Source organism: Mycteria americana, chromosome 9, assembly GCF_035582795.1.
Source record: "Mycteria americana isolate JAX WOST 10 ecotype Jacksonville Zoo and Gardens chromosome 9, USCA_MyAme_1.0, whole genome shotgun sequence".
Lineage (NCBI taxonomy): Eukaryota > Metazoa > Chordata > Aves > Ciconiiformes > Ciconiidae > Mycteria > Mycteria americana.
In genome coordinates this window covers 18,125,594-18,141,026 of record NC_134373.1, presented here as the reverse complement: position 1 = coordinate 18,141,026, position 15,433 = coordinate 18,125,594, and the positions used below count along the sequence as shown (strand labels likewise).

The 15,433-nt window shown below is 36.4% G+C and overlaps 2 protein-coding genes across 4 annotated transcripts in view; one reads left to right on the top strand and one right to left on the bottom strand.

The window, feature by feature from the left end:
• Positions 1-8,806, top strand: part of OSBPL6 (oxysterol binding protein like 6) — a 129,257-nt gene extending 120,451 nt beyond the window's left edge. For 2 of the 3 annotated variants that reach the window (XM_075511359.1, XM_075511360.1), the window contains exons 5-9: positions 2,082-2,277; positions 3,829-3,970; positions 4,693-4,810; positions 6,625-6,729; positions 8,084-8,806. In XM_075511359.1, the coding sequence (XP_075367474.1) occupies positions 2,082-2,277; positions 3,829-3,970; positions 4,693-4,810; positions 6,625-6,729; positions 8,084-8,385 (863 nt within the window). In that variant the 3' untranslated portion in view covers positions 8,386-8,806. Of the gene's footprint in view, positions 1-1,121; positions 1,760-2,081; positions 2,278-3,828; positions 3,971-4,692; positions 4,811-6,624; positions 6,730-8,083 lie in introns of those variants that run through there. The other variant, XM_075511361.1, reaches the window with a different exon arrangement.
• A 1,303-nt stretch (positions 8,807-10,109) lies between these two features.
• Positions 10,110-15,337, bottom strand: FKBP7 (FKBP prolyl isomerase 7). The gene is made up of 4 exons (XM_075511323.1): positions 15,001-15,337; positions 13,201-13,352; positions 10,788-10,921; positions 10,110-10,468 (listed from the first exon to the last, which is right to left on the bottom strand). The coding sequence occupies exons 1-4, from the start codon at positions 15,210-15,212 to the stop codon at positions 10,307-10,309; spliced, it is 660 nt and encodes a 219-aa protein (XP_075367438.1). The 5' UTR covers positions 15,213-15,337; the 3' UTR covers positions 10,110-10,306.
• Between the last annotated feature and the right edge of the window lie 96 nt (positions 15,338-15,433).

The window sequence follows — 15,433 nt, the reverse complement described above, 5'->3', positions numbered from 1 at the left end:
GGTTCTTCAGTGCATGGGTAATAAAATTTGTCTTGCTTAGTCATGTAATAAATATTTAAGAAAAAAGTACAAGTCAAACTGGTAAAAAAAAAAAAAGAAAAAAAGGACTTTCTGGAAAAAGAGTAGAAAAAAAAAGTCAATTATACTAAAAAGCCTTGATATTTTCTGAACTAATATGAAACAAATTCAGTTAAGCCTTGTGTTTTTTCACAAAGCGCAACAGATTCCTGATAGATGTATTGATGCATGTTGATTAATTTCTACTTAAAGTTTGTTTTTAATGTTCACCTTTCCCTGTATACTGACTTCTAAGTATGTAAGAGTGGCCTCAGTTCTGCAGCTGTTCCCTGCTAGTAATCCCTGGGGCTGAACTGGGCTCTGCACAGGCAGAAGCATTTGACAACAGCTATCTGACTGAAGTAATTGGATTTGCGTAAGATTTTTTTCCACGTTTGTAATCTTTTTTGTGTCTTTAAAGAGCTTAACTGTGTTTAAATTGCCTTTGCTATGCAATATCAGAATTTTTTGAGGGGATTCTATGAGAATTAGGAGGTGCAAAATTGAACTATACTGCCTATATTTTCCCGTACCTTCCTTTGAAAAGTCTGTGTAATTCTTGTCTACATGTTTTCTCAAAACAGTTTCATTGCTTTATTTTATTTTGAAAAAAGGTCCATTTTGACAAAAGTATTGATCACATTAATTGCACAATAATTGCATTAATTAAAAACTCTACTAAGACAAACCAGTATGAGCACAAGAAGACAGAAATACCGGTTGACCCCACCAAGGGGTGATTCCAGGACACAAGCATGATGCAAAAATTTGGAATCCCACTAATCCTACTAGTCTTACTCAAAAAAATTGAAAAATCTCATTAAAAACTCTGAGAAAAAGGTTGCAAAATCTCATTAAAAAGTATCACAAAACCTTTACTAGTCTTTTCTGTAAAGGTTAGATGTCATGTGCAGAAAGTATTGTCCTTTAATGTAAGCAAAGAACTTTGTAATTTAATTTCCTTTTTTATGTGACAAATACAAGCATTTGTAATCTTTTTAGAATTATGAAAAATGTAGAAACCTTTTTTTTTTTTTTAAATAGACAAGCAAGATTCATACTAGGTGACTTCATAATGTCAGTTTATCCTAAAAGCTTCAAAAGATTAAAAAAAAAAAATAAATTGGAAAACCCAGACTCTCAAATGTATCTGGATGCCTAATCCCTGTGTTCTACCTGCTCTATTCATTTCAATTTGGCAACCAATGTGTTCTAATATTTTTCTGTTAGTGTAATGGAAATGTATTTAAGGTTATAAAGAAAGCATTACAGAAATGCTGTGGCACCTATCCTTTGATTGTACAATAAATCAATGCAAACTTTCAAGTAAGTCAGAATTAATCTGTTGTTTTCCTTCAAAAAAACCTGACATAGTCCCTAGAATCATCAGGCATACATGGAAAGTGTGGTACGTCTTTCTAATTGTGACATGTCAGGTAAAAGGCAAAGTTAATGTTACTGGCACACCCATGTCTCATTTGTGGATTACAAAAATGAAGAAATGTTAGATTCATTTGTGCTGCATCTAGACAAAATTCAGAATTCACTAATATTATTTTACACACAGTGGCTTTCATTTTTTTCCTAGTTTTAATATTCTGCGTGGCCTCCACTAAGTTATTTTGTGTTTCAGAGCCTCTATCAGTAAACCCAGAACACACTACATGTCTGGTTTATACAAGTGCCAACAACATACTTACAGGTAAATGTACTTTAGGAGAATAATGATAAGCACAGAAATGTAGAAACAGCCCTAATCACCATTTCATGCCCAGGACATATCACATGTAGGAGCATGGGCACAACTCTGCCAGAGAGAGGCACAGAAATCCCTCAGACGCCTAGGCACTCTCTTTCCATTAGTCATCAGTAGTAACAGCGATAAATAAGTGCTCAGCGTAGCTCTGAATTTCACATTGAAATGGTTAAGCACAGTAGGAACAGTACCATTTATTCTCCTCTTGCTGTGTAAAAATACTGCATTCAAACTTTTCATCACACAACGGATATCTTCTTTTACTCAGGTGTCTCGTCTTACCAGTTGCTCAACTATGAAGACAAATCAGATGTTTCGCTTAATGGTAGAAGAGGAAATCAGATAATGAATGACGTTGGTTTTGACGTTGCTGGATCAGATTCTGTTGCCTTTAAAGCTTCGTTTGGCATAGTGACCAAGCATGAGGTTGAAGTACCAACACTGCTTAAAGAACTTACTACAAGGTTATATTATATATTTTGTTTTCTGGGTCCATAATTATATTTCATACAGTTAGGTTGAACCTCTGAAATGGTTAGGTTTTGATTATTTTTAGCCAATGAATAGCAGTCACCATGTGATATTTTCCAAGAGTCTCAGGGTGGATCACTGGGATTAGACACATGACCTTCTGTTTAACACAGACTGTAGAATTTTTCTGAATTAATTCTTGTTTGAATTACAGTGCATCTTTCAGGAAAAAAAAAAATCCAGAGAGGAAGAGTCTATCCAAGGTCCTATCTATGTTATTCCATACTGTTGAAAATTTGAAATTTACTTCGAATGACATGATCCAACTTCAGGTTTCAGAAATAGGATTTCTTTGCCTTTGTCTGATGAACTAGAGAGCCATATGTATTATTGCCAATGTGGATACTTCAAGGTTTTATGGGGTTATTACACAGCCTTTTCTTTGAAAAGCAAAGTAGGTTTATCTACTTGAATTTTTCATAACCTTCTGTGGCTCTTCTCTAAATGCAGGTTCCATTTTTCCAACATTCCTGCTGAGCTGTGGACACTGAAACTCAACTTGGTGTTCCTGTAGTGCTAGCACAAATGTCAAACACATAGAAATATGATGGGACTAATTCTAGGTGTAATTCTCTAGTTTATATTTCAAAAATTATCCCTTGGTCACAGTGTCATTCCAGTGAATCCCGGTGTTGCATCTCAGTTAATTATTTACTATGCATGATGTGACATTTGGTATTTTCAAATATATATTGTTTCCTTGTAGTTATTTACCAAGCAGTGCATGTCATTTTGTATCCGTAATCTCTCTTGTTGTGTACCTACCTTTTTCTGGCTTATTTGTAACCTCCAAACATTATCATTAATAATTGGGGATGGGGTGAAGATGTCCTAGTCTCCTGATAAAAATATTCAATGTCATAAGACTAAGAGCCAGTGCCTGTGGAAATTCTCCTACAAACACTTGTTTCATGATTGTTCCATGTTTATAAGTTATATATTTTTTTCAGTTATAGTTGGCATGTATCAGTTAACCGGTTTTTAATCCATTGAGCATATGCCAGCTTGTATAGGCATAATTTAGGCTTCTAACCAAAACATTGCATCATCATAAGCTTTATAGAAGCCCAAAGGTAGAGCATTACAGCTATTGCTTTTACTATCTATTTTCCATAAATTCTTACTGACTGACATTAATTATATCACTTTAAAAAAAATTGTTATTAATTAGGGTGTGTTGACAGTTCCTTACTGTCACTAAGAACACTGTCAGATGGACAGACTTGGAATTTTCCAGGATGTTCCACATAGCCTCTCTTAACACTTGTACATTACTGGCTTTCATTGAATTTTTTAGTGCTTCTGTTCCCAAACACTGAAAATCAATATTAGGTTTCCAGAGGACTCCTCAGTCAGTTGTTTTACTGCTATGAGACAGAAGTTATGGTGATTTATTTACTGATTTAAAGTTACTAATTCTGTTAGCTGCTTTGTAAATTGCTAATAATCTCTGAATTTCCTTCCTGCCTCCCTCTTGATTTCAGAAAAATAAACTTTGATCATTGCCTAGTCCATCAATCAAGAAAAAGTAGAATGGAAATTTTGTGTGTGGTCATGGAAAGTATTAGAACTACAAGGCAGTGCTCATTAACTGTCCATACTGGAATGCGTGGAGAGACAATGAGGGTAAATATGTTTGACAAAGTTCTGTAACATAAATGAACAAACATAAAAAGCTCATTTTTATAAATTTTATGGTTGGATTTAGTTGCATTTTTACTGATGTAAGCTCAGAAAAAATCTGAAGTAAATCAATATTATTGCACTGATGTAAACGGAATTAAAAGCTGGTCTTTTGTTAGCATTGCTTATGTGACTGAGGCATGGGAAATGCATGAAAGGATGGCTAGACAGTGAGCCATTGCTTTGGGTGAAGCCTCAGCAAAAATGTGGAATTTACTTCTTCATTTGAATCTCCAATAAATGTATAACCTATCTTTCATTATTACATTAATCTTCTAGAACACATTGGAAGCTCAGGTTGTTATTATTTCAAGGGTCGGCATCTTACTCCCTGTCTTACGTTCTTCGTCCCTCTCCCTCTCTCTCTTCAGTGTGTTTGAAAAATTGAACCTACAAATCTTCTGAGGTTTGCCCATTACTAGTATTTATAAATCATTCACATAACTTCCATCACTCATTGAAAATTAAGTTACTATCTCTGTTTCAAACTTTATTAAAATGCAAAGTTGTTAATATAATATTCTTTAGTTGTGAAATTTGATCTTCAATTTCAAAGCTTCCTCCTGGCATTATAATTCTCAATATATACATTTAAGATATTATTTTGTTTATTTTTTCATTTCAATTTGTAACTTTTTTTCTTTTGATGCTTTTCTAAATTATAGTTTCACATTATTGAAGATCAGAATTCTAAAGGGCGGGACAAAGCCATTGTTTTTCCTGCGCATACAACTATTGCTTTTAGTGTATTTGAACTTTATATTCATTTGGATGGTAATTTCGGTAAGTGATGTGCATTACTGTCATTACTGCTATTATTTATAATGATCTGAGTTTTTAAAACAGTTTTCTTGCTCTTGATATACATAAGCCCTGATCCTATACAATGGTATGCTTTAGTTTTATGCACGTAAGTAGTCTGACTTTCGAAGGGAAACAATTCTTGAAAGGATAAACAAGGCAGGTGCTAGAAAACAGTCTGTTGTGGAAACGTTTTTTAAAAGTTAAGTATGATTTTGTAATTTTTTTAAAATCCTGCAGTTGCATGGAACAAAAAATCACTTCCTTCTATTTGTAGCCTGTAAGGAACAGGCTTATGAGACCATCTGATCAGTTTTGCATAAAACAGGCAAGTAAAAAGACCCAAGTAAAGAAGAAAGTGTGCAGAACTTCTAAACTAAGCTAACATTTTTTTCTGTTGGGGCTTTCATTTCAGTCTGATACATCATTACCACATATGAATATCTGAAGATATTTAGGAAGAAATAATCACAATTACTGGAAACTAATAAAAAAAATTGCATAGCTCCTGTAAGTTTTTCTCCTTTGGGGGAAAGGATAGCGCTTATGTATTTACATTATTTGCACTAATTGAAGTGTAGCCTATAACATTATCAATGTTATCAACATTGTAATAAATCCTAAACTGACTTTCTGGTTTATCTAGTACTTGATAATATCAAATGCAAATCTCCCCACTGGCTAGAGTAATGGTAGATAAGGTTTTAACCACCGGATTCACATATACTTAAATACAGGAACCTCTGTGAGAGTCATGCAACTGTTTCAGGAATTGCTGGACTCTCCATAACATCGTGGCTTTCTGTAAATGGCAAGATAAAAGACCTGGTCTGGTTAGGGAAGTAATCTCTGTGTCTGCAGATCTGTACAGCACTGTGCTTTAGCAGTTGCAAATAGCTCTGTACCCTTTGGCATACACAGTATACAACTTCCATGACAGGTACTCTGCATTGGAAAGCATCTTTTTACTGAACTGAGAGATACCTTTACCCTTCTGTAAAAACTTTAAATATACTCCAAACCAGGCATAATTACTGGATTAAAAGTAAAAGAGATAATACAATATGGTAGTTCTTTATATTCACTTCCATAATGCTCAACATCAATTTCAGTTTTGAAGTGTTTTATTTTACCTTTATGCAATGGTAGGTACATGCAGTGTTTTTCCTAACGTCATTATCAGTGAAATAATCAATGAAGCTGATATTTGTCTTTGATAATTAAAGAGAGTTCTCAATTGAGAAAGTTTAAAACATGTTTTTCCAGTTCCTTGTAATTGATTATCCTCATATTTCACTTTAAAGGTTTTCTTTCAAGTTATGGATAGAAACTTAGGTGATACTTATTTTTATTTAAAAAAAAAGTTTTAGTAGTTGATTTGGTGTGGGAAGAGATGACTACAGAACTAACAGCCTTGCTTATTATTTTTCATTTTTAGTTTCAAATGAGGTCACAGAAATGTTTCTCCTTCAGAAGCGGGGCTTCCATTTATATGATACTGACTTTCTTAGCCCCTTAACATGGCTATAAATTGTGTATAAACCAAAACAAACTCTGTCGAAGTATGTTGAAAGCCACCAACATTTTAAAATTCCCATTGAATCTGTGCCACTTGATTCTACGGGCTATTACTGTGTGCAGACTTGTATTAAAAAGGGGTACTAGCCATTAAAAACATTAGCAAAGCTGAATTTAATCACTGTTAGCTTTATAGATTAGAAAGCGTATTGAACTCTGTTGTGTAATTATTGCTTTTATATTTTGTTTTTCTAAAAACTTATTTTTAATTTTTACAGAACTCTGTGTGACTCCAATTTCAAAAGGAGGATTTGAAAAAGAGAAATCTGGATCATCTTCACTGACCAAATTAAGGACGTTAAAGAGTAATCTGTTTCATCGAAGTATGACTTTTGATATTTATATCCAAATGTCTTAGTTAATGCATGAAGAGGGTATTTTTTTTTCTTTAATTTGTGTGCAAGATGAACATTTAAAGAAGATTTCTTGTACCTCTTTTAATTTCTTGTGTATTGAAATGATTGTAAAGTTATTAAAATTTATATTTGAGAATCTGACTTTCACAAATAACAAATTTATGGTATTACTGTACATTAAAACTCTAAAGATCTTAAAATAAAAATGTATGGCTGATGATAAACTGGTATGGAGTAATTATATAACTAACTTCAGTTAACATTAAGGCTATTTCATATGCTTGCCATTTACAGCCAGGGTTATGCAATACAGGTTATAATCTATAAATAATATTTCAGGGCAAACTCTAAGTTTAAATATCAAACAATATTAATTTAAATATTAGAGTGTACTCTTTAGGCTATATGGCAGGGACATGGACAAGATACCATCATAGTTCTCTTTTCTCATTCTGATATGAACACAACATCCAACAAACCTGAGTATCACTGTATGTAGCTATATTTTCTTCAAAACAAGATCCTATACTTTTAACACTCCTTGGTCTAAGTATTTTGGAAATCTGCAAATCTGAGTGTGAAGATAAATATTGAGCAGTAAACACATCCTTCTAAAGGCTGCTCTATATAGGTGTCCTTGCTCCATTGTATCCCGTTCTTGATCAAAGGGCATTTATGGACCAAGCCTTCAGTGCTGCTCCAGTCCACACTAAGGGAATAAATCTTCAGTGGGTATGGTACATCTCAGTAGCTGTAGCTGCCTAGAAGTTTGTCATCCCATCTAAACTAATCAGTCCCTGAGGAGAGAGGAAAAAGGTAGGTAGTTCCAAAAGTGATTACTGCCTGGGGTGTTTGGATGCCCAGAAATCTGCTAGGAGGTCAAGATGGAGTCCTCCAAATTTTCTAAGCCAGAATAAGTATTGGTGGGGCTTTTGTAAATACTAGGAAAAAGGTGAATTTACAATTTTTAGAAGATAAAACTAGAAATGCAAAAATGGTTAAACAGGAAAGTACGTAGCTGTGATTTGATTTGGCACCAATTTTTCAAAAGCTTGCCTCATGCCTATCCTTTAGGTGCATTTCTAAAAATATATAGGTCATGTACAAAAAAATTCTGGCTTTTGTCAGTGTCTTTTGTGAAACTAAAGAAAAATTTTCATCACACAGGGCTTTTGATGGGAAGTAATCTACAAGGTGGCATGTTTAGAATGGTTTCATGAATCAGTTGTTATTTCCACAATTAGACTGACAGGTTGTTTTGTAAACAGTTCATAATGTAATGACAAATCATTGCTTCCTTTTTTTGTGCGTTCTTTTTCAGATAAAAGAGTAGTGGATACCATTGCTAGCTCTGATGCTTACTTGGAGGACCTTTTTACAGATTACTATGAAAAAGCTGTGAGCATGACTGATCTCTCTACAAGCTATCTCAGAGAAGGGTCTCATATCCGAATTAATTTACTTAATAACAACATCCCCAAAGGTCCTTGTGTCCTTTGTGGAATGGGAAGTTCTAAAAGGGAGACAGTCTACGGATGCCTAGAGTGTTCTTTTAATGGACAAAAGTACATACGACTACATGCTGTGCCCTGTTTTGACCTCTGGCATAAGAGAGTAAAGTAACTGAGCTAGGTAAGTGCCTGTTGTCGCAGACATGGGCATAACTGTGCCACAAACTTTTCAGAATTAGTAAATATGACTCAAATTGTTGAAATGCAAAATAGTGAAAGTGCGAAACATTTTATTACGCTATTATCTTCAAATTATTTGCTTCCCAGTCAATGACGTTGAAAATGCCCTTGTGCATTCCCTGACGTTGCTGCTCTTCTTTCTAGAACCTTCTCCTTTCATTATCATGACGATGAAAAATATACTTTTAAACTGTATTTTCATAATGTCAAAATATATGCTAGAACTTACTTTAAGTTGTTTACACAAACTTGTTGTTAAACCCCAGAATGTTGCCGTTATCTGCACTGGCATATGATGGTAAAATGAGAATATTTGTTAATAATTTAGTGTTCTCATGAATGTTTAATTGAAGTATCAGATTAAAAAAACATGCTAAAACTTAGCTCAGTCTAATGTTTCATTTACAAAAGGGAACAACTAAAACTAGGGATAGGCCTTTCATATTAGGATGCCATTACCACATGTCAACAGTTTGTTTAGATTACTACAAAGTATCAGCCAGTCCACCTTCTGCAGTTGGATTTTAGGTCACAGCTGCTTTTGACTTTCTTCTATGCGTTCAGAAAAAATTGCTTAGCAGAAAATGTTTTGGAAGCTTATGAAAATAACAGAACTACATCCTTCCAACAAGACTTCAGGGGTGAAGGTCTTTAACCGGTAGATCTCAACCACAGAAAATTAAGTCTGTGTTGTTGAGAATGTAAACACCAGAGGGCACTACAGAATAGTGTCCCATACTAAGAGTGGGCGTGCTGTTGGTTAATACACTGTTGAAGCTCTCCCCATGCTATTTTAAACTGGGAAAACAACGAAAAAATGTTTTTTCTACCTTTTAGAATGATTCTAAGGATAACCCAGGTATGGAAGGTTTTTTACTTGTGCTGCCACTTTCACTGTGCGTATCTGATTATTACATGTTGAAATGAATACAGCCATTGCTTTTCACATGAGAAGAGTGGAGTATGTTACACAAGTACTATGATGACATCTGCATAAGCAGAACAGCTAACTAGCCTGAAGTACTGTCTATATTAACTATTGCTACTTCTTTGCATTTTTCCAAAGTGAGGAAGACCAGAATGATGCTGAAACAATTACTTATGTTTATATAGAGTATCTCCCATCCTCTTCCACCTCATCCAAGTAAATCATGATAGTGTAGATTTTTAACTTGGCGTTGCTGAATAAATTGGCTAACTTAATAATTTTACTAAGTCAAAGTTTAAAAAAGCACTTAAAATATTGCTTTTTCATAAACACCAAATTATTAATGTTCATATTACATCAAAGAGGTTATTTTAAGTTGCTTGAAAAACATTTGTGTTTTTATCTTGATATTCCATAGACAGTGTTCATTTATTTTAAGGCCTTTTATAGTTAAATTTGCTGCAAACGGCAGCTCCTCAAGAAGGTAGCCCAGGAGCGTGCAGAGGTTTAACAGAGCTACCTTCTGGGATTCTGTTTTCCCCTTCTATTTTGCAGGGGATTAAGAAGTATTCATCAGTTATGTTCTAACTATGTCAACAGGTATTGGAATAACTTTTGAGTGCTTGCTAGGACAGAAATAATTATTTTCATCAGTATTTTACACAATGAGAAAGACTACTGAGCAATACTGTAGATTAGGACATGACGCAGGAACCACTAATAACAGATCACAGTGTTTTCCAATTTTATTTCTTTCTTTTGAAATATCTAACACATTTTATTAGTTGAATGTTAAAAATAAGATTTTTTACAGTCACCTTAAGAGATATAAAAAGATGCCACTATAAAAAAAATACAAAAATTTTCTGGGACAAAAGTATTATTATTTAAAATTCAGTGTCCAGCCAAAGATTTTTTTAAGTACTTAGAGTTCATCGTGCTGGTAGACATTGTACTCCTTTGCTGATATGAAACCATCTCCATCATGGTCATTCTTCTTAAATATATCAGCTAAGATTTCATCATGGACTGAGGGATGACGTTTTTTGCCATCTCTTGCAAATTCTTCTTTCAAATACTGGCTTATCTAGAAGAAAAGAAAAAAGTCCAACCATTGTGGCTTTTACACCAGTACTCAACAGCTATCTTCAAGGACACTTGGGGTATATATATAAGTCATTGTGACTCCAGTGCAGACACATCTGAAGTTTGTTTCCCAGCAAGTCTGAGACATCCTAATGTACTGATCAAAGCAAATTTCAACATTGCACAGTGTAGTTTATGTAAGCATACAGAAGCTTTACATGATGAACTGCAGCAGAGGCAGCTCATGTAAAGATGGCATTGATGCAACTATGCCTACGGTTTTATAAACTATTTATTCCAAATAAGTTACATCATATTACCTCAAGTTCAGAGAGTTTCTTGTCACTGTCCTTGTCTATTTGATTAAATGCTTCAACACTGCGAGGTCCCCTATTTACTGCATAAAGTTCAATCTCAAAGATCAATGTTGCATTGGGTGGAATCTTGCCCTGTGCTATGAATAAAAGAAAAAAAAGCATTTAAGAAATCAGACACTGTGGTCAGCAATCATACATATGATAAATTCACACATAAAGCGTCTTTTTTTATTACAAAAGGCTGTGTTAATATTCAGATTAAACTCTGAATTTAAATATTATACAGCTAGACAAGAATCTTGTTCAGATTATGTTGATAAATTATTTTGAGAGAGATTTGCAAACAACATACTTCCCTGAAACGAAATTATATTGCTCATATCAATTCAGGTACTTTTAAAAATTAAGAGAAGGGTTTGCGTTATGAAAAACAAGTATTTCTCAAGTTCTCACTCCTTCACATACTGTCATATGATGGGGCTTATTGAGAGACTGATTCTAAGGTGTATGCCTTCATTAAATATCCAAAATCTGATTTGAAAGATTACAGTAATAGACCAATGTTTGTATATATTTTCTGTCTGAAGAAACGAGAAGGCAGTATCAGGTTTTACCAACTTACTATGAATTATACCTATGGTTAAAGGACTTCATATAAAATAGTGTTTAAAACATACATCTCATTAGAAAGAAGCAATAGAACGTAAGTCATCTGAGCCACCAAAAAGAAAAACAAAACAAAACAAAACAAAAAACCAAACAAAAAACCCCACTACTGAAATATTTTGTCTGGTCCCTGAAGAAAAAAAGACATGTTAGATTTCATTATTCCTTTGTCAAAACATTTCTGATATGGGATGTAAAAACACCACTGCCTATAAACACAGGTCATTGTATCAAGCATCTGGCACAAAAAAGGGAACTGAAGGGAGACAGTGACAAACTAACAAGGTCTGAAAGTAAAGCCAAAAAAGCATCAAGAAATCATGCAGTGTAAAATTAAAATGTAAACATGCAAGTTGCTTCTATTCATAGCCAAAGCAGGTGAGCATGACACTGTAACCTCGGAATTTTGACAGAATTTTGAGCTTGTGCCCATCCTTCATAAACTGAAGAAAAACTAAAGAATCTACTTCGTTTATAAACAGAAGGTAAACAAAACTATTACTCACACTACTCATCTAAAATATCCATAGTAAAAACAGGTTTCAGAGTTCAAAAGATTTTAATCTTACAAGCTTTAAAAATGTAGAAGTTTTAAATATCTCTGAATATAAATCATGGTTTATATACTACTTACGAAAGAAAGATACAATACTAGAATTCAGTGCCAGTAGTTCACAAATATACATACCAACAAAGGAAAGATATGTAAAGATTTAGAAAGCCACATGCATCTTTTCTAATTCAAGATTAGGCAGGCATCTTCCCCAGCATGCAGGAATATGCTGACACAGAGGACAGGGGTGCTGTAGGAAAATAATACTTTCTTGAAGTGCTACCTAGAACAAACAGTTAAGAGTAGTATTAGAGTTAAAGACATACTTTTATTTGTGTCAGTGTTTTCCCTTGTTATGAGACTTACTTATTAAACATGTTCAAGGGGAAAAATTTATTCCTACTAAACTTCACTGGCTACAATGGAATTGTATGAAAGACAAAACTGGTGCATAGAATTCTGACATAATATCACTACCAAACAATTATTATAGAGCAGGAGCTACCTTTTCACAGAAACTACTACACCCAAGTCAGAGCTGAATTTAAGTTATCTACAATTAAAAGTGCCGAAACACTGCATAAAACTCTGACTGGAACTTTTTTTTTTGTTAAAGTAGACTGCACACTTAAGCATCATAAATTCAAATCAGATTTCATGCATTGTGCTGTTGCAATTATGTAATGTGATGATATTGTCCATTAACTATCCAGAATGTAAGCTGTATTCTAAACAAATTATTTCTACTTAGATTAATTCTGCAGCATGCACTGGATTACATTCCATTTTGGTCAGAAGATGCAGAATGTCATTAAAAGGCTAAGCAGGTAGGAGTCAAATAATAGAAACTAAACATGAATAGCATGTAATAGATTAAGACAAAAAATGCTGATATGAATAATGAAGATCTTCCTTTTGCTGTCAGTTTTTTGTATTATGGCAATACTTGGAAAAACACATCGGGTGCCAGGTACTGAATTCTAATGCAAACTGCAAGGCCTGTGTGTGGGTCTATGATGAGGACTACTTAAACTGCACAGAAATAAGCAGGATTAGGCTGCACAGATGCAGTCATCACCTTCAGTGCCTCCAAAAATAATGGAGCACCAATTCTTACAGTCATTTACAATACTTTACAATGTTTGAAAGGGTAAAACAGAGGAAAGACAAAGTTTAGTATTAAAACTTCTTTTTTACCATATCCTTGCTGTCCATATGCTAATGATGGAGGAATGATCACTTTCCGTTTTTCTCCAGGACACATATTCATCATAGCAATATCTAACCCTTTTATGACTTGTCCAACACCCAGAACGAACCATTTTGGATGACCTTCATTTTGCGTCCGACTATTAAAAAGAATTGTGAGTGAATAACAGTGAATTTAGTATTTTTTTATATCTAAAAATAACTTTAAATTAGCAGTCAGTAAAAACATACATTAGATTATTAGAACACAAGAATGTTTCGAGTGCAAGAATATAAAGTATTAACACTGTTTTTCTGCTACATTTATAATTAATTTAAGGTCAAATCTTGAGATGTGTAAGGGGCAACCTCCTTTTCAAATCAAAAAACCAAGTAAAAACCACTAATTGTTACAAAAACATCCAGTCTTCCTGATCATATACACTGCATGCCAGAAACAAGGTGCCACTGCAGGAAGCCTGCAAGAAGAGGAGCGCTGGGAGCAATTCACTGCTAGGAAGCGAAAATGTCTTCAGGACTTCACATCATGGTGGGATGGGATGCGACGGTGCGTGCAGGTGTGTGTTGGGCGAACCTGGCAATCTTGGCTACAGTACTGTGTGCTCACCCACCGCTCTGTTCAGTTTAGATATTCAGTGCTTGAGCCAGCTTCTGGTCATATGAGGTGTCCCCATTATGGGAGCCACACTGAACAGCGACTGAGCAGCATGTAGCTCCAAAGTCAGAGGGCAACACTATATGTGCCAAAATCAGCCACTTCAACAGGCAAAAAAATGCAATTAAAATGATACTGTTAAATGTAGTATTATCCTATATTGATTTTTTTCTTAAATAATATAAGTGGGGGGAACAAATCTAGATTTTGTAATAAACTAGGCTACTGTCTGATCTGTCCAAATAGGGGTAAGGAATGAGCCGGGTACCTGCAGGAAAGAAAAGATGCTCCTCCATAGCTCTGCATAGGTGAGTCCTGCCTCACTAGTAGGATGCACCACCATTAAAAGCAAGGCACTGTAAAAATAAAGCTTTTGCACAACGGTTTCTGTGCAAAGCAAGGTAAGCCAAGCTGAAACAGCCTGAAGATGGATGGGACAAAGTAAAAAAGCAAAAGCCTAAATGCTAACACTGGGGCAAAGAGGAAGGCAGCACAAATTGAGGAGGGAAGCAGCAACAGGGAAGGGGCATAAAGACTGCAAACCACTAGTGTAATGTGGCTGCCCTGCACAACGCCAACTATGTAGAAGTGCACGCTGTATTCAACTTTCTGTCTAAAATAGTCAGTCTGCATCCCTACCAGGAGCTCCTCCTCCAAGCCCAAGTTTTTCTGCACAGATTACAGCACAGAACATGGCAGATGATAACACGGTGGGGTTTTTTTCGCCCTGCCAAAGGGGTTCTCCATGTGAGGTGTGGGCTACAGGCTCTCAGCGACCCTCCCACACGGTCCCCTTCGCTGGCGATGGCCACCAGTCTCAAGCACGGCTTTGGTTTCCAGCTTACCTCAGCGCTGGTCCCTCTTGACCCTAGGTAAATCTTACATCCTTCAACACTCGGCTGAGGAAAAATAAAGGCTGAGATGGGGCGAAATTACTAATGCTAACGTGATTAACGTGGACCCGAAGCTGTGCCCACGCTGGGAGAGCAGCGGGCCTCGCTTAGCCGGTTGAGGGTGTCCTCAGCCGGGTAAGCGGGACCCGCTGCTCCTGGGGCCGGGCAGGCTGTGCCACGTACACCGCCGGGCTAGGGCCTACCTTCCCTTCCACCCTAACCGGTGCCCTGGGGGCCCACCTGCAGTAAAACTTGGATCCGTCGCTGGCCAGGAAACCGTCGTAGTGCGCGTTCAGCAGATCCCCCTTCTTGCTCGTCGGGCTGCAGACCTCGGGGAGGTGCAGCACCTCTATTTTAACCTCCTCCGCCGCCGCCGCCGTGCCGCCTTGGGCCTGCGCCGGGGCCGCCAGCAAGGCCAGCGGCAGGAGGAGCAGGGTCAAGCCGCGGCCCATGTCGCTGCGAGGAGGCCGCCGGCGTGGCACTGTCCCCGGCGGGCCGGCGGGGTGGGGGGGGGGGGGCTGAGCCTGCGCTGCGGCAGTGTCTCAGCCTCTCCGGACGCAGGCACGGGCGCGGCCCAGGCAGCCGCGGGGCGGGCGGTTCTTCGGGCCGGCCCCCTCCGCTCAGGAAGTGAAAGGGACGTCAGGACACAACCACGGGGGTGTCGGCGGGCGGG